This window comes from Neolamprologus multifasciatus, chromosome 19 (genome assembly GCF_963576455.1).
Source record: "Neolamprologus multifasciatus chromosome 19, fNeoMul1.2, whole genome shotgun sequence".
NCBI lineage: Eukaryota > Metazoa > Chordata > Actinopteri > Cichliformes > Cichlidae > Neolamprologus > Neolamprologus multifasciatus.
Genome location: NC_140457.1, coordinates 20,305,377 through 20,327,262, shown reverse-complemented (window position 1 = coordinate 20,327,262; position 21,886 = coordinate 20,305,377). Strand labels below are relative to the sequence as shown.

The 21,886-nt window shown below is 40.8% G+C and overlaps 2 protein-coding genes and 1 long non-coding RNA gene across 6 annotated transcripts; 1 reads left to right on the top strand and 2 right to left on the bottom strand.

The window, feature by feature from the left end:
• Positions 1-819: 819 nt before the first annotated feature.
• Positions 820-9,606, top strand: rps6kl1 (ribosomal protein S6 kinase-like 1). 4 transcript variants are annotated; one of them, XM_085143758.1, is made up of 11 exons: positions 820-958; positions 1,638-1,754; positions 1,942-2,114; positions 2,393-2,517; positions 2,716-2,808; positions 2,983-3,030; positions 3,442-3,574; positions 3,686-5,434; positions 5,931-6,013; positions 6,122-6,217; positions 6,313-9,606. In XM_085143758.1, exons 2-11 carry the CDS (start codon positions 1,720-1,722, stop codon positions 6,421-6,423), a joined length of 2,646 nt encoding a protein of 881 aa, XP_084999884.1. In that variant the 5' UTR covers positions 820-958; positions 1,638-1,719; the 3' UTR covers positions 6,424-9,606. The 4 variants fall into 4 exon arrangements, with proteins under 4 accessions (XP_084999884.1, XP_084999885.1, XP_084999883.1 ...); XM_085143759.1 differs by having other exon boundaries at positions 820-1,150; XM_085143760.1 differs by having other exon boundaries at positions 828-1,754; positions 3,686-5,128; positions 5,345-5,434.
• Positions 8,832-18,909, bottom strand: dlst (dihydrolipoamide S-succinyltransferase). Its single transcript, XM_085143762.1, has 15 exons — positions 18,745-18,909; positions 17,961-17,994; positions 17,835-17,877; positions 17,527-17,588; positions 17,172-17,246; positions 17,034-17,089; positions 16,627-16,735; positions 16,364-16,534; positions 16,106-16,191; positions 15,890-15,987; positions 13,809-13,939; positions 13,334-13,407; positions 13,150-13,233; positions 12,854-13,021; positions 8,832-9,532 (listed from the first exon to the last, which is right to left on the bottom strand). The coding sequence occupies exons 1-15, from the start codon at positions 18,805-18,807 to the stop codon at positions 9,398-9,400; spliced, it is 1,389 nt and encodes a 462-aa protein (XP_084999888.1). The 5' UTR covers positions 18,808-18,909; the 3' UTR covers positions 8,832-9,397.
• On the bottom strand, positions 9,842-12,847 carry LOC146496515 (uncharacterized). Its single transcript, XR_014871228.1, has 2 exons — positions 11,746-12,847; positions 9,842-11,112 (listed from the first exon to the last, which is right to left on the bottom strand). It is a non-coding gene; the product is annotated as an uncharacterized LOC146496515 (long non-coding RNA).
• Positions 18,910-21,886: the final 2,977 nt, after the last annotated feature.

Below are 21,886 nucleotides of genomic sequence, written 5' to 3'. Positions count from 1 at the left end.
TACCACTGAGGGAAGTGAGAATCATCTTACAGATATTTCAGGAGAAATTTGTCAGCTTACATACAATCCCACTAATCAGAGGATCTACAAACACAGTGACATCATGGTTCCTGTCATGAAACATTCAACACCCGGATATCTTCTTGGTCTCCTGTATTGTGATTGTCATAAATGTTGTCTTACATTGTGCTAAAATCAAAGTTTATCATTCAACTGGGTTATTTTGCTTCAGTTTGAATTAAAACAAAACAAAATTTGATTTGATTTAATTGTGGATGGGTTAAAAAAAACAACAACTCTGTGGTGACTAATACCCCTCCCCTTTTGGATAAGGTTATTTGATCTTATGCCCCTCTTTCTCCCCCTTCTTCCAGGGACATGCTGGAGTTTCCTCCCACTTCCGTAACCCAATCCCTCCCTTGGGTGGATGAGGGGGTGGGGGAGGACTTGCCTTTGTGCTCTGGTTGGAGCGTGGCTCCATCTGGTACCAAGTACCCACCGAAACCCAGCAGCTTATCAATTCTAAACAGGAGGAACCTTTCATTAACTGTACATGGTCGACATAAAAAAAAATAATAATAAAATAAAAAATCGATTGATGTATAAAATGAATAATTTTAAATGTGATTCGTCTGGAGAAATCTGAGGAAAATCCATTATTTTTAATTAAATAAATAAATAAATCTGGGCTGAAAATAGCCTTCAGTCAGTCAACACAAATACAGCACTGTCTCTTTAAATCCTCTAGCATCTGTCAGGATAACAGGGGGGAAGTGGTCTCTGTGTGTGGAACGGTACCCTAAAGTGACATCATGCTCAGCCAATCAGCAGCCTCGTCTGAGCTCTCTCCTCCTGTCCTGCTTGTGGGATGATGTGTTCTGGTTGCTAAAGACACGGGCTGCTGCTGATGCTGCTGCTGCTGGGGCGGAGGGTCCAGGCCATGCTCGCCTTGCATCAGGTACACAGCGTGCATTTGTGCGGGTTACACGTGTTTTCTGTGGTGTTAGTGCACTTATGTATCATGATACACTGCTAGCTTACTGGCTATGAGGTGAATGTTGTGAAGATGATGGATTATAATGGAGGAGACTGCAGATGGGTCTGTGTGGCTCACACTTCTCAGATGATGACGCCTCCACGGCTGGATGGGGTGTTTATGGCTCTGATGTTTCAGTGTAGACTGAACTGGAGGGGGGATATAGGATTTTCATATATAGAAGGTTTTCTTTTGAGCCATAGCTTCCGCATGCAGCCTGATAATTCATTCATTTAATGCTATAAATGGCATACTAAAAATGTAATCAAGCCTCGTGTTAGCACATACTTTTGCTCATTGGAAGTGATCACTGTCATGTGATTTGTGGGAGTCGATTACCCCAGTTTTTATAGCATGTACAGTTGGGAGTCTTTGTGTCTACACCTTTTTCAGGCAAGCCTTTGCGTATTTATCATGTTTTAAGGAAAAATATTGCATTTATGAGACATACAGCTATGAGCCTCAGTGCTCTGAGTCATCTCTCTGTCATCTTGGACATTTTCTGCTCTGCTTCTTTCCATTCATCACAAATAGAAGAGCAAAGCCTGCACTCACTTCCTGTTCTGCTCTGACGGTTAACTCTTTGCTTGTGCTCGCTCAGATGATCATGCCTTTCTGCAGAGACCCACGTTTTGGAGTCACTGGGAGCAGACATGCTCTGATTCCAGTGATCGAGGGCAGAGATGAGCCCTGCTGTTGATAAGACTGAAGAGCAAAGGTAATCTGAACGGTTGTGTTGTTTTAATATCATTTTAAAAGCCTCACAGCAGCAGTGTGATTAACATACCCAAGTTTTATATTCAGTTTCTCTTTCTGTGATTAGGCAGTTTGTGCATATCTCAACTATATTTGAATTTAGTTCCATTTATTTAAGAGTAATGTCTAACTTTCTCCACTATGCACAGGCCCAGCTGGACCTTGACGGGTCCAAAAGAAGAAGTGATGGCAAAAAGAGATTACTTGGTGGAGGCGGCCAAGCAGATCCGCATGGCACTGGACAGTGAGGTGAATGAGGACTATGAGGCAGCTTTCAGTTACTACAAGAACGGCGTGGACCTGCTGCTAAATGGGGTTCAATGTAAGTGGAAAATATCTGGTCTCTTTTCTGCGTGACAGAGTGAATAGGGAACATGGAAATGCATGTTTGCACAAGACATGTGATGGGAAGATGTGAACGAGTATAAAAACAGGAAGTCATAAACCAAAGGTTAAGCACAGATTTGCTTGCTGGCCAAATATTTTAGATGTGTGCTGCTGTTTTATAGATCAAAGGTACTTTGTGGCATTTGATATATTCCCAAAGCCAAGGTTTTACCCACTTTTACTGGTGTGAGACTGAATTGAATTGTTTTGCAGTGGATCCGAACAAGGATCGTCGGGAGGCTGTGAAGAGGAAAACAACCCAGTATTTGAAGAGAGCAGAAGAAATCTTTATAACACATCTACAGGATAACCTGGGAAAAGGGAGCTCTCATTTAGGGGTAAGACAATCATCCTTTGCTGCTTTTAAGAGAAGAAAAAAGGCATCTTGTTTGTTAATATGCATGCAGGGTTGTAACATATTGTAGCTCAGCATTCCTTGCTTGTGCTCTTCTCAAAGGACAAAACATTTAGTGCCTACTATCACAAACCAAGTTTCAAATTCTTACTTGAGATCTGGTTGATTTCTGTGTCATCAGGGCTACAGCAGTCTGAGGTTCCGTCCAATCAGACACCTGAGTTCACCCGTGGAGGATCTGGAGATGTGTAAGGTTGTGGGTGTGGCTGACAAGGTATGAAAGACTTTTGTTTTAATTTTGATTTTTATTGTTTCTTTTGCCTTTTTGCACTCCTTGTAGTACACAGTGAACGTGTCAATGATCAACTGCGCTCCAACCTTGAAACTTGCTGTAATAATTTACCCGCTTTTATGTGGAAGGCTAAAGGTGTTATTTCTCATTCTTAAGGTCCTAATTGTGCAAAGTATGGTCAACAAGGAGACATTTGTGGTAAAGGTGAGTGTGCGCTCTATAGTAGCCAGTTGATCAACAAAATTATACCTATAAAAACACATCCATTGGCCAACACGTGCCCACAGATAGTTGAGATGATTTGAGGGGGAGGGTTGCTGTCTAGCAGCAACACCGTTGTTGTATTCTGTTGCAGGCTAGTCGATGCTGATTGTCTCCCAGAGTATCACTCCACATTAATCAAGCCTAAGAGCTCTCACCCTTTTAGCCAGTGCTAGTGCACCTCATATTTCAGTGTACAGATAGACATTGCAGCAGACAGGCACTTGGACCTAAAGGGTCAATCCAAGCAGTGGTTAATCTACGCCCGAATGAGTAATAATGCACCTGCGTCTTTCTCATCTAGAAAATGCTAATTTATATATAACTATATGAGTCATGCTCATTATGTTCCAGAGCCTGGTTAAGTCTAGCTGGGAGAGCAGGGACCAGCCAACCATCATTCCTCAAGGGGTGCCATACATGGTTAAGCTGCTAAGATATTACGTCAGTGAGGATGTTGTGTATCTGCATTTGGAGCATGTCAAAGGTGAGCGTTTAACCACTGCTCCCACTGCTGCTGGAACAATGTGGATGGATTTTTGGTAACAGTAATGGAGTGTAATATAGAGGGGTTTTTTGCATTGCTCCTTCTCTGTAGGTGGGAGGCTTTTCTCCAAGCTGCATAAACTGAGGAACGAGAAGGCCAAGGAACACCCAGAATGCTTCGCTTCTCGGCATCATAACACCAAGCTGAAGACCAGCCGGACCTCACCTGCAATCAGCGCAGACTACCAGCAGAGCAGAAGTGCAGCGGTGATTCCTGAGAAACTAAACGACGAAAGCCCCGACGCAGACTTCCCTACCTCGTGGGATGAGACGCAGCAGCGACTGGAGAGCTGCGGGACTCACTCCTACATCGAGGAGACGGGTTGTCTGCAGAACACACGCTCGGCGGCGTCTTTTTACACCAAGCTTGATCGGCTCACTCTGCTGTCTGGCCCGACGAGGACACAGGTCAAAACTCACATCCATCCACCAGCTCCTAGTTTGTGTTTGCACTCCAGCGAAACTCAGGAAAAGCCAGCTCTTCCTCTCTCCTGCGCTCGTGTCAGTCAAGCTCTCGACGTCATGTCGGAGCTCCATAAAAAGAAACCTGGAATGGGGCTGATAGAGTGCAGCTCCGAATTCGAAGTGGCTTGGAAAGCTGCGGATCCAGTGCACAACTGTGAGAAAACAAACCCCTATGCACTGACTGACGCTGATTTATCCCTAGAACGAACTGCACCTCATACGAATCTGGACTCGTTTATTAAAGCAGGGTCACAAAACGGTGAAAATGTTTTGAGTTCTAGTCCTGCCATCTTGCATCTTCCTCTTCATTGCCAAACCCAGATCCATGGCAGGGCTTCATGGGATATGAATGGCTCTCCCCAGGGATCTGTTTTAGGTGTAAACTCAGCAGAATTAAACACAAAGCAGGAACGCAGCAGTCCCACTGTGGAAGAAAGAAATGGAATGGTAGTTATCAGAAGTACAGACAGAGTAGTATTTTCTGACCACACAGATACACAGATCACCTCGGACAGTTCTTGGCCTTCCTCGGCTTCACTCTGCCTCAGTGTTACAGAAAAAAAGCACATGTTTTCCAGGGTTCCCTTGGCTTTTTCAGGGTTCAGTAACAAAGGGGAAGCCTGCTCAAGTGAGGCAAAAGAAGGAGTAGAGGAAGCCCGTGAGCTGCTAAGCCCTGGAGAGAAGCGTGCACCTACAACAAAGGGATCATCTGTAGGCTGGTTCTCCTCTGGCCCTCATGATGCCCCGCCCAACAGGAAGCGAGAGGATGTGGATGGTTTTATAAAACCAGAAAGACCAGATGGTGAAAGAGAAGACCAGATCATAGAGGTGGATGGCTGGTGCCATCTGCCTCGGTTCCCTATCAAGTCGCCCGGGGCTGCAGATAAGGCCATGCAGACCTGTTGGGGGCTTCCTGAGAATGAAGTGCGCATCTGGGGGGCACAGATCTTGTTGGCCTTGGAGAGTTTGCATCAGCAAGGCGTCCTGTGTCGGGATCTTAACCCTAGAAATGTTCTACTCACTAGCAACGGTAAGGCTATCAAATCTAGCAACTGTCAAAGACCACCCAATTTGTGCCATGATGATCCATTTGGCAAAATAAATCCATTGGGTATCCTTGTTGGTCTTCAGACAACAATTCTGACGGCTAAAGAACCAAATGGGACAGGCACAAAAAAAAAAAGAAAAAAAAAGACCACCCTATTTGTGCTGTATTTGAGTTTAATTTGCTATAATGTTTTCACAGGAAAGGTGTGTTTGACGTTCTTCAGCCAGTGGAGTGAGGTTCAGTCAGAGATCAGCTCCAAATCCATGGAACAGATGTACTGTGCTCCCGGTAAGACTTCACTCTAAGCTGGCACCCTTGCTTACTCCTTAGCATAAACTGCCACCTAGTGGCAATGTCCATTTGGTCCGCTTTGTCCTGAACAAGAAGTCGGGTACTTCATGGTAAGTGGAGAGGTCTCTATATATCACTTTTCTACTCTTCTTATACAAAACACCTTCACACAAGGACATTTTTCTACATCTAAGTGCTCTCTGTCTACCATTCACACTGTGATCCAGCATCAGGACAAACTCAGAGGTTCAGTGTCGTACCCAAAAATACTTTGCCACACAGCCTGGAGCAGCCAGGGATCAAACCACCAACGTTCCAATTAGGAAATTGGCCACTCTATTGGCTGAGCCACATTCACTCAGCTGTAAAGCCTTTTAAATTCATCTCAACCAACTCGACACATTGCAAGTGAATATAAAGCGATAACAAGAAACACACCTTCAGGGAACATCAGTGATAACTGAACTCAGCTCAGCTCGATGTCTGTTGACAGAAATTGGCGGAGTGTCCCGGATCACAGAGTCTTGCGATTGGTGGAGTCTTGGGGCTTTGCTGTTCGAACTTCTTACAGGAATGGTAAGCTAAACGCTCTCCAAGCATATTAATAATGTAATAGTCTGCAACTTTTGAATTTTGTAAGTTTTGTACCATCCCTGCAAAATATTGGTTCTGACTCTCCCGCAGCCTTTGTGGCAGTTCCACCCAGCAGGAATCCACTCCCACACTCAGCTGCTCATCCCCGACCACCTGAGCACCGCGGCCGCTTCTCTGCTTACCGAGGTTAGAGTTGAGGGTTGAAAGATCTGCAAGGCTTTTGTTATAAAGAGTGTATTCAAAAAGTTTTAAACTGTGTTTCTACTCATTTTCACTTACAGTTGCTCCAGTTCGATGCTGGTTATCGCCTTGGCTCTGGAGGTGGGGGTGTAAGTGACATCAAATGTCATCCCTTCTTCAATGGAGTTTCCTGGAAGGCTCTGAGCTGCTAGCAGGAGATGATCCCTGTGTGTTACACTGGACTTGAAACACTGGGCTGAATCCGAGCATCCTAACGTGGCCCTAACGGTTGTAGCACCGCATACTGGTTTCATTTGAATTTTGTGCTTCCCAAAGAAATATGACAAAATAAAAGCTGAAACAAAAATGGTGAACTGTCACATGGACAGTGAAACAAGATGGATTATTTTAAACCCTTGAGATGTAACTTAATATATATTTGATGTAATTTTGATAGTTTTACAAGTTCAGTATCACCGTGCATGAAAACCGATGCCAACTAAACCTAACATGTGACAATTGAAAAAAATTACTAATTTTGGATTACTTGATGTAGAAAAACAATAATGAAGAATGAATAAATAGGCAATAAATTGTTACATCTTCTTTGAACATCCCTTCCTGTTATAAAGCCTTTGTCATTTTGGGTTATCATTCATAAATAGGCCATTACTGCGTCCAAAGATTGGCACAATTTTAAGTTTTGGTTTATTCAAATGTATTTTAAACTTTTTAAAATATGATTACATATAAAGTAGTCATTTGTGAAGTGGGACTCCCCAAAAGATATCCAGGGCTCATAACCAGGGACCCAAAACACCAGAAAATACATGCATGATACCTAAAATATATCATTTTGAACATGCATTCTCATACTAAGCTAGATCCTAAAGTATCATATCATGAAATGATTACATCTCTAGATAGTGGCACATAAAAATATGAAAAGTGTAGATTCATGAGGGTGTGGACTTCAAGTGTAAAGCTGTTGCAGATTTTGTAAAATCCCAGCTGTACAAGGTTTAGTATTAAACATATTTTAGTAGTGGCTACGGTGCAAAACACTTTTTAAAGACAGAGAAGGGTTTTTATTGTGCTTTCAAGTTCACTCCATAGCTGTGGACCTCCACAGGCCACTCTGAAACTTACATTTAAGTTGACATTTCCTTCCCTTCAGGAGTTGTGTTTCCTTGGTGTACATTGGGATATGTTCACAAAGTCTGTCACTGAGTCTTAAGGCTCCACAATTTTAAAACAACAGTAATACTATCAGGGATACATTAAACCTATTGAGATTAGATTTGCAGCAGTATGACTCAAAATGTACAGATATTGACATGGATACCTACACTCTCTGATCACTTTGTTGGGTAAGCCTGTTAAAACTGCACATTAGCCCAAACATTAAACTGATAAGCCAATCACGTGGCAGCAATTCGGTGCTTTTAGGCATGAAGACGTGGTCAAGTTCAAACCAAGCATCAGAATGGGAAAATAAAGGTGGGTTAACTGACTTTGAACATGGTGCAGTTATTGGTGACACGGGGGCTAGTTTGAGTATCCACAGTGGCCTCCACAGTTACCAGATCTCAGTCCAATAGATCACATTTATGATGTAGTGGAATGAAAGACTTGTGTCATGGGTGTGCAGCCAATGAATATGCAGCAGCCCTGTGATGCTATCGTGGCAGTATGGACCAAAGTCTCTGGGAAATGTTTCCAGCATCTTGCTGAATCTATGTCATGGGGAATTAAGCCAGTTCTTAAGTTGAAAGGTGGCCCATTCTTAGCAAGATGTACCTAATAAAGTGGCCAGTGAGTGTATGTTCAGAAACTAGGATAAACAAGTTATTTACAACAGATGGTATCGCCCCCACATGAGTCACATGAAGTGCAACTTGATCTCAAATGGGTCAGAAATGTAAAACTACTCTGCATTTTTCCTCTAGCCGGTGCCTTTAGGGGTCAACACAGCAGCTCATTCTCTTCTGTCACACAAGTCCTTCTCATGTGCTCCTCCACTGCATCAATTAATCTTCTCTCTGGTCTCTCCTCCTACTGCCTTCAAAATCCTTTGCCAACATCTACCACTTTCTTTTAGTAGAATTACAACTGGATTCTAAAAAATTCACATTAAATCAACCTTTAATTTACAAAACACATTAAGAGCTTAAGATGTCTTCAGAAAAATAACTGCAGTTACACAATGTGCCATTACAAAGGAACACTACTGTCATAACTAAAAGGAGTGTGTCAGCATGGCGCTTTGGCCTACAGACCTTTGTGCGTACTAAGGCAGGTCACGGGTAATTTGTAAGTAAGGCCGCCTTCAAGCTAACAATGAGTCAGACATCTGGCATTTCTGACCAAAACCTATGCAAAGCAATCGGCTCTGAAGCACTTGCAGCCATGTTTTCTGGTGTAAATTGCAGTGGACATTTCAAACATTTTTCTCTCTGCAACCATCCACTGGGCTGGATTACATCCCATATTTTGTCATTCATGTTACAAAGCAACATTTCCACCCCTCATTTGAAACACGTCAATCAGCTACTTTCTAAGCCATCTATTCCTTTAGGTTAATCTGGAAGGAATAAAACAAACCCAGACAAGGACTAAGTCGAGTAATTCAGCTTTTATTGTTTAAAATGTTCTTTTTTTTTTCTTAAATAGTTTTTCTTACACAGCAAAACGAAACTTTTTCTTTTATTCTGAACAGGTGACGTAAATTCTCTGAGGACTTCATCACTTTGGAGATTTTAGAACAGCTTTTCTTGGTTTCTAGCCCAATATGTGCTCTGTTTTTCTCTGCTAAAACAATAAAATTAATCTATGGAGTTTTAACTGGGTCTGCCATTCGTCTCACAATAAGTTGAAAATCTTTCAGTCCTATGTAGAAAACGACATATAGCGCACATCAGTATGAGAATTTTCTTCTTTTTTTTTGATCTATAGACCAGCACCAGAAACCCCAGACCCCAACAATTCTCCACAGCAGCACAAAACCCTTTATCACTGCTAGCTTTGCAAATGTCCATTGCACAACCCAAGTGTTGTCTTCTTTTTTCCCCCTGTAGTTAACCAATACAACAACACATTACAAAATGACATGTAGTAATGTTCGTCAGATGAGTACAGCCACTATTTGTGTGGGGTGGTTTGTTTGGGCCTGGAGTTCACAGATGTTTACATGTCAAGGAGCAGCACCCTGGGGTCCTCCACCACGGACTTGATCTTGCGCAGGAAAGTGACAGCCTCTCTTCCATCAATCAGCCGATGATCGTACGTCAGGGCAACATACATCATTGGACGGATTTCCACCTACAAGACACAACCAAACGATAATGATGAAGAAAGTGAAGACTTAACTTACTTGATAATATTGTACATAAAATTTCGTTTAATAAAAAAGAGAGAGGAGTCATAATGATATACACTGATCAGGTACAGCATTATGACCAATCACAGGTGACGTGAATAACACTGATTATCTCTTCAGCATGGCACCTGTTAGCAGGTGTGATATATTAGTGAGCAAGTAAACATTGTGTCCTCAAAGTTGATGTGTTAGAAGCAGGAAAATTGCGATGCCTTGACAATACAGAATCTCTAAAACTGCAGCTCTGGTGGGGTATCCCCGGTCTGCAGTGGTCACTATCAATCAAAAGTGATACAAGGAGGGAATAGTGGTGAATCAGCGATCAGGGTCATGGGCTGCCAAGGCTCACTGATACACATGAGAAACGAAGGCTGGCCTGTGTGGGCAGACGAGCTGTCTGTGTAGGTTCTCAGTCATCCAGGTCATGGTAAGCGCTTAAAGAAGTTCAGCCACCTTCTTTTTAACTTTTTAAAATGAAAAACCAAAAGCCAGAGAGGCCCAGGTATTAAACCATACTGGGGGTTGTCTCTTAGGAGGTTGTTGTTGACCCACTATAAATCATGTGAGCCAAAATGTTAAAAAAGGTGTGAGTTATACCACCCGAGGTTTCAGGTGAAACCACTATCAGACCTTGCCCCACCCCATCATGTGGCCTATTGAGGTCACCTAACGCAAGATGTGAATGAGGTTTGAGGACCGTGGGAAGGGATCTCAAGAGCACACTTTAGATGGCTGACAGTTGGTGTTGTTACCCACCACCTCTTTTCAGTGACAGCCATTTACAGTGGACGTAGATGGCGTCTTTTACTCAAACAATGTCTTCTTGGTCCAAAATGTCAACAGCGGCAACCTTGAGAGTGACCTTTACTCTTTTTGACGTTGAGCTTGTTGCAATCGCAGTTTGTTGAATATGGAGCTGCATAGCTGGAGACCATCAGGGTGCCCATGCTGACCTCTGTTAACAACATAAGAGCGCCAACAGTGGGCATGTGACCCTCAGAACTGGACCACAGAGGAATGGAAAAAGGTGGCCTGGTTGCTCATCCTGTGAAAACACCTGACAACAGCATGCACTATGGGAACCTGGCAGAGGAAGTGTGATGTTTTGGACAATTTTCTGCTGGAAACCTTGGGTCCTGTCATACATGTGGATGTTACTTTGACAATTCCACCTATCTAAACATTGCTCCAGACCATGTTCAGCCCTTCATTGAAACAGTCATCCCTGATGGCTGTGGCCTGTTTCAGCAGGATAACGCACCCTGCTACGGAGCAAAAATGGATTCCCCAGATCTCAAGTCAATCGTGTATGTGTGAGACGTGCTGGACAAACAAGTCAGATCCTTGGAGGCCCCATCTGACAACTTACAGGACTTAAAGTTGCTGACATCTAGGTGCCAGACACTTTGGCGAAGGGTCTAGTGGAGTCCATGCCTCAAAGGGTGAGGGCTGTTCTGGCAGCAAAAGGGGTGCTAACACAAAATTAGGCAGGTGGTCATAATGTTATGCCTGATCAGTGTAACTCTACTGTACATTAGGGGTGGGGGGAAAAAATCGATACTGTGTAGTATCGTGATATTTTGTTTGCTAATAATGTATCGATACAGGGACAGCAGAAATCGATATTTTGTTACACAAAAGGTTTTTGTGGACTGGAACATGCTCTGACTTCAGAGCATGTTGATCAGCTCCTTTTTCCTGACATCCTGACATTCCTTCACTGTCCAAATATGTTTAACTTTTTTTTTGGCAGCAATACACTTGACAGTTTACTTATTTTAATTTCAGACAAGTTTTATTTTAATTAAGTTTAAAACTTTTTTATTTCATGTAAAATTATATTTTGTTTTAATTTACTTTCAAATTCTTCAGTTGCTGAAGGGGCTGCATAGTTTTCATAAATTGCATAGTTCAGAATAGCTATAATTGTACCAGATGGTTGCATTCAGTTAAGTTGGACTAGACTGTAATACAAACCGTTCAGTTTGTCAACAATAAAACTGACTGAAATGAGAGAAAGACTGAGTGTGAGACTTTGATATTAGATAAAATGAATATTGACAAAGTTTATCTTTATGTACAGAATCTGAATATCGCAAAATATTTTAAAAAAATTGCAATAATATCGTATCGTGGGATGTATGGTGATTCCCACCTCTACTGTACATGTGAGAAAAAACAAAACAATGGACAGTCTTCATAATGTGCATCATTACTATTTCCCACTTTTCTAATGTATTTACATTCTCATATTTGTAGGATTTAAAACTATATTTGAGTTTTGGCAGTAAAACACCAGGAACAAATATAATTGTTATAAATGTAGAACAGGTGGGATCCTTTTTCCACCTTAAGGTTTCAGGTTTCAGAGCATCACCATCTCAGCCGATCTCACCTGGACCCACAACACCAATCCCCTGGTAAAGGCGGACCAGCAGCAGCCGCACTTCCTCCTTGTCCTGAGGAAGAATAACCTGGACCAGAAGCTGCTGCTGGCCCTCTACCATTCCTCAGTGCAGAGCGTGGTCTGGGGGTACGCAGGGGGCACGACTGAGAACAGGAAGTCTGTACAGAGGGTAATTACACCCCCCCCCCCCGAAAAAAAAAAAGGTTGCTCTTTGTCACTCCCATCGCTAGATCCTCCAACCACAGCCATCACAGGTGAGCCCTTGCAACCTGCCCACCACCTGTTTGACCCACTGCACTCTGGCCGGTGCCTCAGGTATATCTCACAACAACACACTGTTAACAAACACTATCCCCCCACACCCCACCCATGCCCACTCACCTCACCAATCTGAGCCATGGTCTGAGTAATTGTAATCACTCAAGCCACTCTATACTCAGACCAAGTCCTTTGTTCTCCAATGTGTGCCTTTCTTGTGTTGTGTATATATTCCTCTTGATGATGTGTATTTCTCCTGTTTGTTATTTATTCCTGCTGTCTACTATTTCTATTTTTTTCCAGCACAGTTGGCGTGGAGCACCATATTATTCAGCAGATAACTACTGACACAATGTATATGCCCTACAGTGATTTTTATGTATATAAAAATATATATTGTTTGTACATATTAGGTTAAATGTGAAGTTTCTCCCCAGTCAAGTTGGAGTCCAGTGCATGTTAGTGAGATATGTGCACAAAGGTTAAACCTGATTCGTAAATAAACCAAGCTGTACCCTGTAAAAGAGATTTATCAGCACATTTTCATTAAATAATGATTCTGTCATGCATGATTCTTTTTAATAATGAGAGCACAAACCTTTCCACCGACTGCAACAGGTCTGTCAAAGATGCCATGCATGCCTAATATAGCAGACTGCGGTGGGTTGATTATAGGGGTGCCAAACAGAGACCCAAACACGCCACCATTGCTGATGGTGAAAGTTCCTCCATCCATGTCCTCGACAGCCAGCTCATTCTTACGGGCCTAAGAACGCATAATTTATATAATGAGGAAACGCATGGATAGAAACTCTTTACCAACAAGGATTTAGAAAAAAGGAACAGAAAAAAGGAATAAACTATAACAAAAAATTTTATGTTTCACAATCTTACCTTTTCTCCCAACAAATTGATGGCACTCTCGATATCAGCAAAGTTCATTCCCTCGACATTTCGTATTACAGGAACCACCAAACCCTGAGAAAGAAAAAGTCACGTGAGTCAGTGAGTCAGTGGTTTCAGAAACGAGCCATCAAGCACTCACAATGAGCTCGACCATAAAATTCACTTGTCTTACCTTTGGTGTAGCCACAGCCACACTGATATCAACATAGTCCCTGTACACAATCTCTTTGGTTGTGTCATCAATTACTGGAAACACAGAACAAGAAAGACTTACTGAAAATCTACATGCAGATTTAAATTATGAATCTCCACTACTACATGCAACCAAAAGTTCCCTTTCTTATGTACCATTTTCACTTACATGCAAGTAAAAATTCATGGCAAGAAAAACCCACAGACAATTATAGATAGGGCAGAAATATAGACCACCCATGTTTCACTGAGGTCTATCTAAATAGGTCAGGGTGGTCTAGGAGCAGTAAATAAGTTAGAGTCGGTTTTGTGGCTGGGCAATGAAAGATACTGAAACTTAAATCTTTTTCTTCACCGCACATACTTGCTATGACTTGATACCAAACATGCAAAGCAGTGGTGTGAAACTGATACCACCAAGTAAGGGTTCTCATTCTTTTGAGGTTGATCTATACCGGCATTAACAGCAGGTTGGTCAGAAAGAGCGTAGGCAGCAGCCTTCACAAATGCAGACATGAAGCCCAACTTCATGTTATGCTTTTTCAGGAAAGCATCTTTGTAAGTCTTCCTCATCTCTGTGATGTTGCTGTGGAAAAAACAGAAAAAAAAATCATCAACTTGGGGATTAAGCAGAGTTCAAGCCTACAGACACTGGATTTGATGGAATCCAAAAAAGGAGGGAATTGTAACTAGAGCAGTCTAACAAGATCTCAGTATTTAAATATATATTCACATTAAATATGAATGAAAAAAAAAGTAAAATATTTATAAAACTTGATTTCTTTAAAAACAAAAAGGTGGTGCATAACCAAAAATATAATGTAATGGCCATATATATATTCTACTTAGAAATGCCATCATTTCTATGATTAGTAGTAGTTTTAGTTTTTTTTAGTAGTTTTAGTTTTTTAAGTTAATGGTTTTCTGAGGATTTAACTAGTATTTCTTAGCAGACAATCCATGACTCATGCTAGTAAGGCATTAAATTATTCCTGCTGACTAACTTACGAAGTGATAAAAAAAAGAAGAAGAAGAAAAAGACTACCCAACTAGTCTAACAGTAAAAACACACTCCAAACTTGAGCACATTTAAAAGGAACATGGATAAACATTGTCTGTACAAATTTAGCATACGATTTTAAAAGCCATTTAAACGACATGGTTTTATACAATATAATTTAAATAGCTAGCTTGTTTAGTGTGGCTCATGTTGGCCATTCTAGCACCAGCAGAGTTATGAATTTCGAAGGATAGCGTCTACGTGTCTGTGCAGACCACGTTTGAGGATTCCTCTGGTTAAGTGGTTATAGCTCAGTTAACGCTGACAGAGTTCAGTTAGTAGATCAAAATACTGCAGAACTACTCTGGTTGTCTTGGTCTAACTTGACTGTGTCTAAATTCCTGAGACACAGAGAAAGAGCTGTGCCAGGCAGCACCTTTGAACCAATGGTTAGCAAGCTTTGAGCTACAATTTAATAAAGTATGAAAACCTATTTCTCATGCTGACAAACAAGAGCAGCGTTTAACTGTCTTGTTGTGCAAATTTCTACTACAAAGTGCACCACTATTGTATTTATTTAAAAGTTTTAAATACTGTATCTTCTTTTGATGGCTATAAAAGAATGTTGGCTCTGATAGTAGTGGAAAAAAAAAAGAAAAAAAAAGCTTTGGGCCTGCTAATTGTTTCACTATTGGTCATTTTTCCTCTTGTATCTCTTTTAATTGTTTGTTTTCCTGTATCTAACCCTGTTGAAGCTCTAGGGTTTCGCCGCTAACGTAATTAGCCCCTCCCAAGACACAGACTCTCCGAGAAAGGAGAGAAGAAGCGATAAAAATCTTCACTTTCTAGAGCCTGTAAATCTTATTGGGCTGTCATAAAAGCCCATATCGGTTGAGGCAGCTCTTCCACTCAGAGCGCAGGTCTCTGTGGGCCCCTGCAGATGCTCCAGCCTCCTGTTCTGACTAGCTCCTTCGGCTCCAGATGAGCCCTAGCCTGGGAAGTCTTCCTCCAGACCGTCGATGTCAATCTAATTAGGATACATAGAAAACCCTGAATAGCTGAAAGCTGACACCACACATTTGCGGGGAAAAGAAATCCTCAAAGTGTCCTCTTCAGCACAGGGGGCAAGTGCAGACAATAACATTTCCTTGTAAATTAATAAAACCTGTTTTAACAATTCTTATCTTCTTTTTAGATGGAATTACGACCAAATATTTACATTCCAGTGTTTAAGAGGATATTGGGTTTCAAAAAGCTTTTCCTGCTGGACAGATTCCAATCTATAACCATTTGTGAAAGTGTTGCTTTGGCTTTTAACACTGATACAGTATGTATACTACATACACAAAATACCACAAACAAATACACGTTTGCACAGTTGCAGAGTTTGGCTCATAAACTTTGCAAAGTCGGTCGTTTTTTTCTTTAGAAATTTCCATTTGTGTGTGTTCATGTAACAAGGAACACTTCACATTGATTATCTAAAATAGCACAGAGCGTTTAATAATGTAGGTCAGTTAATTTCGAATTTCCTACCTCATGTCGACCTCATTAAACGTAGTCAACATAGCGCAGGTGTTTTGGGCTTCCTTCAGCCTCTGGGCAATTCTCAGTCTCATGCGGTTCATCTTAACCTAAAAAAAACACAAATACACACAGAATTATGTTGCATATTTTTCATCTCTACACTACTTCAAATCAAACAACTCTGAAATTTTCAAATACAACTAAATGTCATGTATTGCACTTTACCCTGCTCTCTGTCCTGGCTGCTTTGGCCCCTCCCTCTGCTTGTGCCGCTGGTGCAGTTGGAGCAGGGGTGGGCTTGATGGCTGAAACTGTGAGAATTGATGAGGCAAAAGGACATCAGTATACAGTCTACAACTGCTGAAAGCTGCTGCCGAAAGAGCACCAAACAACGTTTAATCAAGTAAGCTGGAGGTCAAGAACGCAGCTGTCAAGCAAAACAGTTCTCACATGACACAGACCGTCTGTCTGATGGCAACTAACCTGGTTTGCTGTCCATAGCATGTGCTGGCACAGGTGGCACAGGGGGCATGGCTGTGGGAATTGGGCCCACGGATGAAGGGGGAGGGGGTGGAGGGGCAGCAGAAGGCGGCGGAGGGGCTGCAGCAGTTGGAGCTTCGGCTTTTGGAATTTCTGCAGCTTTAGGAGCACCAGCTAAAAGGTGGAGATATGAACAGTTATGACAACCCAGTCTTTAGAGTGTGTTTAATCAATTAAAAAAAAAAAAGTTACAAAAATCCACAGACCTCCTTTTCGAAGCTTAAAAAGTGGAGTTCCTCCTTCAACTTTCCCTCCATCTGGGACCAAAAGCTCCTCGATCACTCCAGAGGCAGGAGAGGGAACCTGCACGGATGTCTAATAACATGGAAAAGCAGTAAAAATGCTTAAAATATAAAAAGAAATACACAAAGTTCCAGGATATTAACCCAATACCACACAGTCTACCTTCGTGAGGTGAACTGTGCCAAACTAAAACATGTGAAATTAAGAATTAATGTATTTAAAAACCACCTCTTGATTGTAATCATACATTTTTGTATTGAATAGGTAAATACAAAGCAGATTGTAAAGTTTGGAAATATAGCCCTCAAAGTCCAACAACCACCAGCAGTAAAAAACATATTGAATTAGTTTAACATTTATTTAGTTTTACCTTATCGGTCTCAATTTCACACACCACCTCATCCTCAGAGACAGTGTCTCCAACAGCTGTAAGGAGAAAACATTGTAACAATCTTGCCATGTCTATAGTAGAAACAATGAGTTTATGTTTAGGAATTAAAAGCATTACCTTTCTCCCACCTCACATCCCCCTCTGTGACAGATTCCGCAAATGCAGGGGTCTTAACTGTGACAACTTCATCTCCTGAAGGGCAAAGACGAGTAAAAGGACATTCATTTCAATGTATTGTGAAAGTGCTTTAGTGACAGTTAGACAAGAGTAAAAATGAAACATTAAAATATGTTAATGCTGAGGCGCCAGTTTAGATCACTGGGTTGACCAGACAACCTATAAGCCCAAGTTTCGACTTCCCTTGAAGACATTTACTGCACGTCTTCCCCTGTTTTCTGTCCACAGCTCCCCTGTCCACTGTTCTAATATGTTAAATGCTAAAAAGCCCTCACAAAATCAAGTTAATACTTACTGTAGGCTACAGATGTTCTGAAGTACTGAATTTGGAAGACACTGGATCGGGGATTATGTTTTCTAAACATAAAAAGGAGGAAGAAAAAAAAAAAAAAAACAATCAGACAAGAAACATATGCATGAAGCATGCAGTGTTTATTGAATAATTTTTAAAAAAGTAAAGAGACACTGATAAATGGAATTTATATTAAACTTGACCAGCTAAGAATAGAATAACACTCAGCTCATTCATCACATATTTCTTGTAAAAGTGTCCTCATATTCTGACTGTAGCTCAGACAGTCTCTAGAGAGTGTATGCACTTACACATTGTTGCTGTTGATGATGATAGAGTTGCTAGCTGACAGAGCTGTTCGAGGAATGACAAGATAACCATGTAAAGAACTTCTCTAGAGAAGGGGATGAACATGTTTGACCAGTAAGTATACATACCTCCTGCAGCCCGACGAGCTAACACATTATTCCCCTGTAAAAAGACAAAGTCAATCATTACAAAGCATCTGCAACCTTTGGAAATGCACAAATATCCACCATCAAGTTAAACAGTACCCACAGTTATAATTTTGAATAAATTGTTTTGGAGAAAGCTGGCGGTCAAAAGTCACTTCCACACACTGACGTAAGATGACCTTTGACATGATCAATAAAATGAAGTGAACGACAGCTGGACTGAGTGTTCAGCATGGGGATTCTTGGCTGCATTAACGCTTAATTATTTACTACTAATCCCACTAACAACCTGACAGTCTATATTAACTGGACCTGTCTTGATTAATTGGGGTTTTTTTAACATAGCCACAGAAAGCTACACTACCACACTCTTACTTTTCTGACATGACCTCGGAAAAATGACAGCTAGCTATGTTATCCATACAATTAGCTTACAGCTAGCATATTCTGTGGAAATCATTTTTAATGATTTTGCATGAACATATAACTACTCTCTGCCTAAACCACAAGCCTCCTACACGTATGTCAAAAGGCAAAATCAAACACATCCAGAAGGTACGGTTTCCAACTTTAAGCTGCAGCAAGTACTTGTGAGCGGAAGTGTCATACTGTCCTTGGCTTACAATGTTACGGCCTCTCCTTGGCCTATAGCAACTAGCCGGCTAATGCTAACGTTAGCTCTGGTAGAGATGAACGGAAGAGATTGCCGCAGGATACAATTCCTTTGTGAATGGCAAAGACAACATTTTATGAGGTTGCGGCCTACCTGGCGGATGGCAGAGAGGGATCGGCCAAAATTCCTGGTGAGACACCGGGAATGGGAAAACATGGTACCTGTGTGTGTGTGTGTGTGACAGCAGCCCGTCAGCGGAAGGGAAACTCCGGTCACACAGACCAGCTAAGCTAGGCACGCGCAACAACTGAGGAAGTACTATGGGATAAACCAACTGCTCCTACTGGAGGGGGAGTAAGGGAGTCCATACTGCCCCTCCGAGCCTTTACTCCCCCAACTGTGTACGCACAGTACACACCAATGAATACACCCGCAGGCAGCCAACAAGTACCAACGTAAACGCGGAAATAGTAATATAGAACTGAATAAAATAAGGTAAGGTACAGATAATTTAGGGTTTCAACTGACAAAGCTTATCTTGGTGAGCTTTAAAAAACGTAATGAGATAATGATTTTTTTGGTTAAATATTTAAATCTGTAGTTAACCTAAAATATTAAACTTTTTCACTGTTCTTCTCCTGTTTTCTTATTTATCGTCAAGATTTTAACGACTTTTAGATTTAAAGACAAATGTGGTAATTTATTTAGTAAAAATAAAAAATTAAGAGGTTGAGGCTTATGTTCATTTATAAAGGCCTGCATCATGTTTGACATCTATTTGCCACAGTTTTAGTTTACTTGTAACAGATTCACCGTCGTTTTAGGCCCATTCTGTTTGAAACAAAGCTTTCAGTGGAGTTTCTTTTTTTGGCATTACATGGGTGGCTAGTTAGTGATTAAACTCACAGTGACTGTAGTGTGACTTGCAGTAGTAACTGCATAAGAGTTTATGTGATACCAGGTTTTCAATAGTCTGATATCATGGCCAAAATAAGTTACAATAAGAATATTGATGCAGTATGTACAAAAATGGAAACAAACAAGAATTTAAAGCCCATCAGTCAAATTATTGACTATGATTATTTATTAATTTGACACCTAAAATGTGAGTATATGTACTTAAAGTGAGTGTATAACTATGTACACAATGTTATCATAAGATCAATGTTTTATTTTTAACTGTCATGTTTACCATTAAACAGCAGTATAGCATAACTGCCTTCTCCAAATGACACATTAAAATAATATGTTAACCGTATATTAAAAAATATACAGTTATGTAGTTATCAGATTATGGCAAACTCTGGGGTTGAATTTAGGTCCCCAGTGTCAGAGCTTTACACTGTCAACTTTTTTTTTTATCTCTATCTGAACATTATTTCAAAGGATTTATGAAAGTATTTGCATTTTTCGCTGCATTGTTTGACATGCAAACAGATATGTATAATAACTGAAGCATCCATGTTACTTAAAGAACAAAAATGAATCAAAATGACCTAATTTAATAAACATAATTGATTAAATTAGAATCAACATAATTAATTAAATTAGAATATAATTATTAAGTTGCATTACATTTTCTTCACATAGAACTTGTCTTATTCTTACAAATGATGATATATGTGAGGATGCTAGGTGAAAAGGTAAGTATCATCAAGCTTGAAAATGCTTGTAATTTGCGATGCTTCACTGGCATATCTGAAGGTAGGTGGAAAGCAACATGGATAGACCCGTGTTTCCTTTATGTTGGCTAGATACTCTCTGTACCTTTTCTGAGATGATCAGCAGCTGTAACAGAAGCCCATCGGGCTCAGTCGATTCAAAAAGACTTTAAACTTCACCTCCTGTAGCCAAAAACGTGACGAGATTCTACTAAAGCCTCAAATTCAACACATTCAAAATAATATCAATACAGAGTCTTTGCAGCAAACTAATTGTCAAAACCCTTAGATTTATTTCAGTGAAGGTAAGTAAACTCAATTACTGCCATGGACAAAACCATTGAAGTACTTGTTAATCTTCCAGCCTTCGTCTTCTAGTGCTCCTCACAACACTTCCTCTCTAGAGATTTTTTCTGAAATGAGACAGTTTTACATGTCAGTGCATAATCAAAAAACATCTGGCCCTTATCAGGTTTCAAAATTAGGTAAACACAGCCTCAGATGAACAACAAAGCATTTCTTTTTAGACTGTGTTATTATTTATTTGACAAAAAATTCAGCTAAAATGCAAAAGTAGCATGTGAAAAGCTAAGTACATCCTTACTGCATGCATTCAGTTGGTGTGACTAACCAAATGCAAAGGTTATGAGGTCATTTCCAAACAATCTGAAGTTCATCCATTCTGCAGTGAGAAAGAGTGTTTCCAAGTGGAAAACGCTGAAGATACCCACCTATCTTTCCCAAGGTTATTTTGTGCAAAGGTTAGAGAAACTGCAAATAACCCAAGAGCTACATTACAGATACTACAGCCCTCAGTTAGCATGCTAAATGTTAAAATTAATGGCGTAAAAAAACACTGAACAAGGCCTCTTTTCTTTAAAAAGAACATGACAGATTGTCTCAGGTTTCCAAAACTGCATTTGAACAAACCACAAGACGTAATAGAAAATGATTACCCATTATGTCTACCAAAGTGGTTCAACAAGTTTTTGAATGATGGGATATAGTGATGTTTGATGCTTTCCTCTACGGCATAGTGTTACTAGATCTGACTGCTCCAGACCTGCACTTTACTGAAAGCTCTTCTTTTATATAGGTGCTCACACTTGCTGATGATCAATTAATCAAATGCATTTGATTAGCAGCACCCGGCTGCTACTTACCCTGTTAATTCCTGTGGAAGCAATAAGGCTTTTCACACACTGCCTCTGTATTTTGCCTTAATTTGTGTCAGATAAATAATGACGTGGTCTAATATGTCATTTGTCATTGACCTGAGGTTGTATTTATCTGACGAGCACCAGATGGTTTTTTTTTTTCATTATATCCTGATATCTTAGAGCTGAAAGAAGTTGTGCCTTCCTTGTACTATGCGCTGTGATCACATACAGTCTGTGTGCCATATCTTGACCGATCCTGTCAATGCAACACATAGAAAAATTAAATGGATACGAAAATGAAGCAGTCTACTCAACTAACCAGCACTGATTCTTAAAACTTACCTTTAGGCCCTGTTACTTTCATAGCAGGAGTAAGCTGGCTTCTAATATTGCTCCGTGAGTGTGAAAGTTTCTCTGAGCAAATTCATTCCTTGACAGCTGGTAAAGAAATGTCCCTGCACAGTCATCATCCCC

What these genes read in the sequence shown, in the direction of transcription:
- rps6kl1 (XM_085143758.1), top strand. Translation starts at nt 1,720, where the DNA reads ATGAGCCCTGCTGTTGATAAGACTGAAGAGCAAAG. An exon ending in GCATTTGGAGCATGTCAAAG is followed by an intron (nt 3,575 to 3,685) that starts GTGAGCGTTTAA and finishes CCTTCTCTGTAG; the next exon opens with GTGGGAGGCTTTTCTCCAAG. An exon ending in TCGAACTTCTTACAGGAATG is followed by an intron (nt 6,014 to 6,121) that starts GTAAGCTAAACG and finishes ACTCTCCCGCAG; the next exon opens with CCTTTGTGGCAGTTCCACCC.
- dlst (XM_085143762.1), bottom strand. Translation starts at nt 18,807, where the DNA reads ATGTTTTCCCATTCCCGGTGTCTCACCAGGAATTTTGGCCGATCCCTC. An exon ending in AGCTCGTCGGGCTGCAGGAG is followed by an intron (nt 17,878 to 17,960) that starts GTATGTATACTT and finishes TTCCTCGAACAG; the next exon opens with CTCTGTCAGCTAGCAACTCT. An exon ending in CTGTTGCAGTCGGTGGAAAG is followed by an intron (nt 9,533 to 12,853) that starts GTTTGTGCTCTC and finishes TGTGTCTTGTAG; the next exon opens with GTGGAAATCCGTCCAATGAT.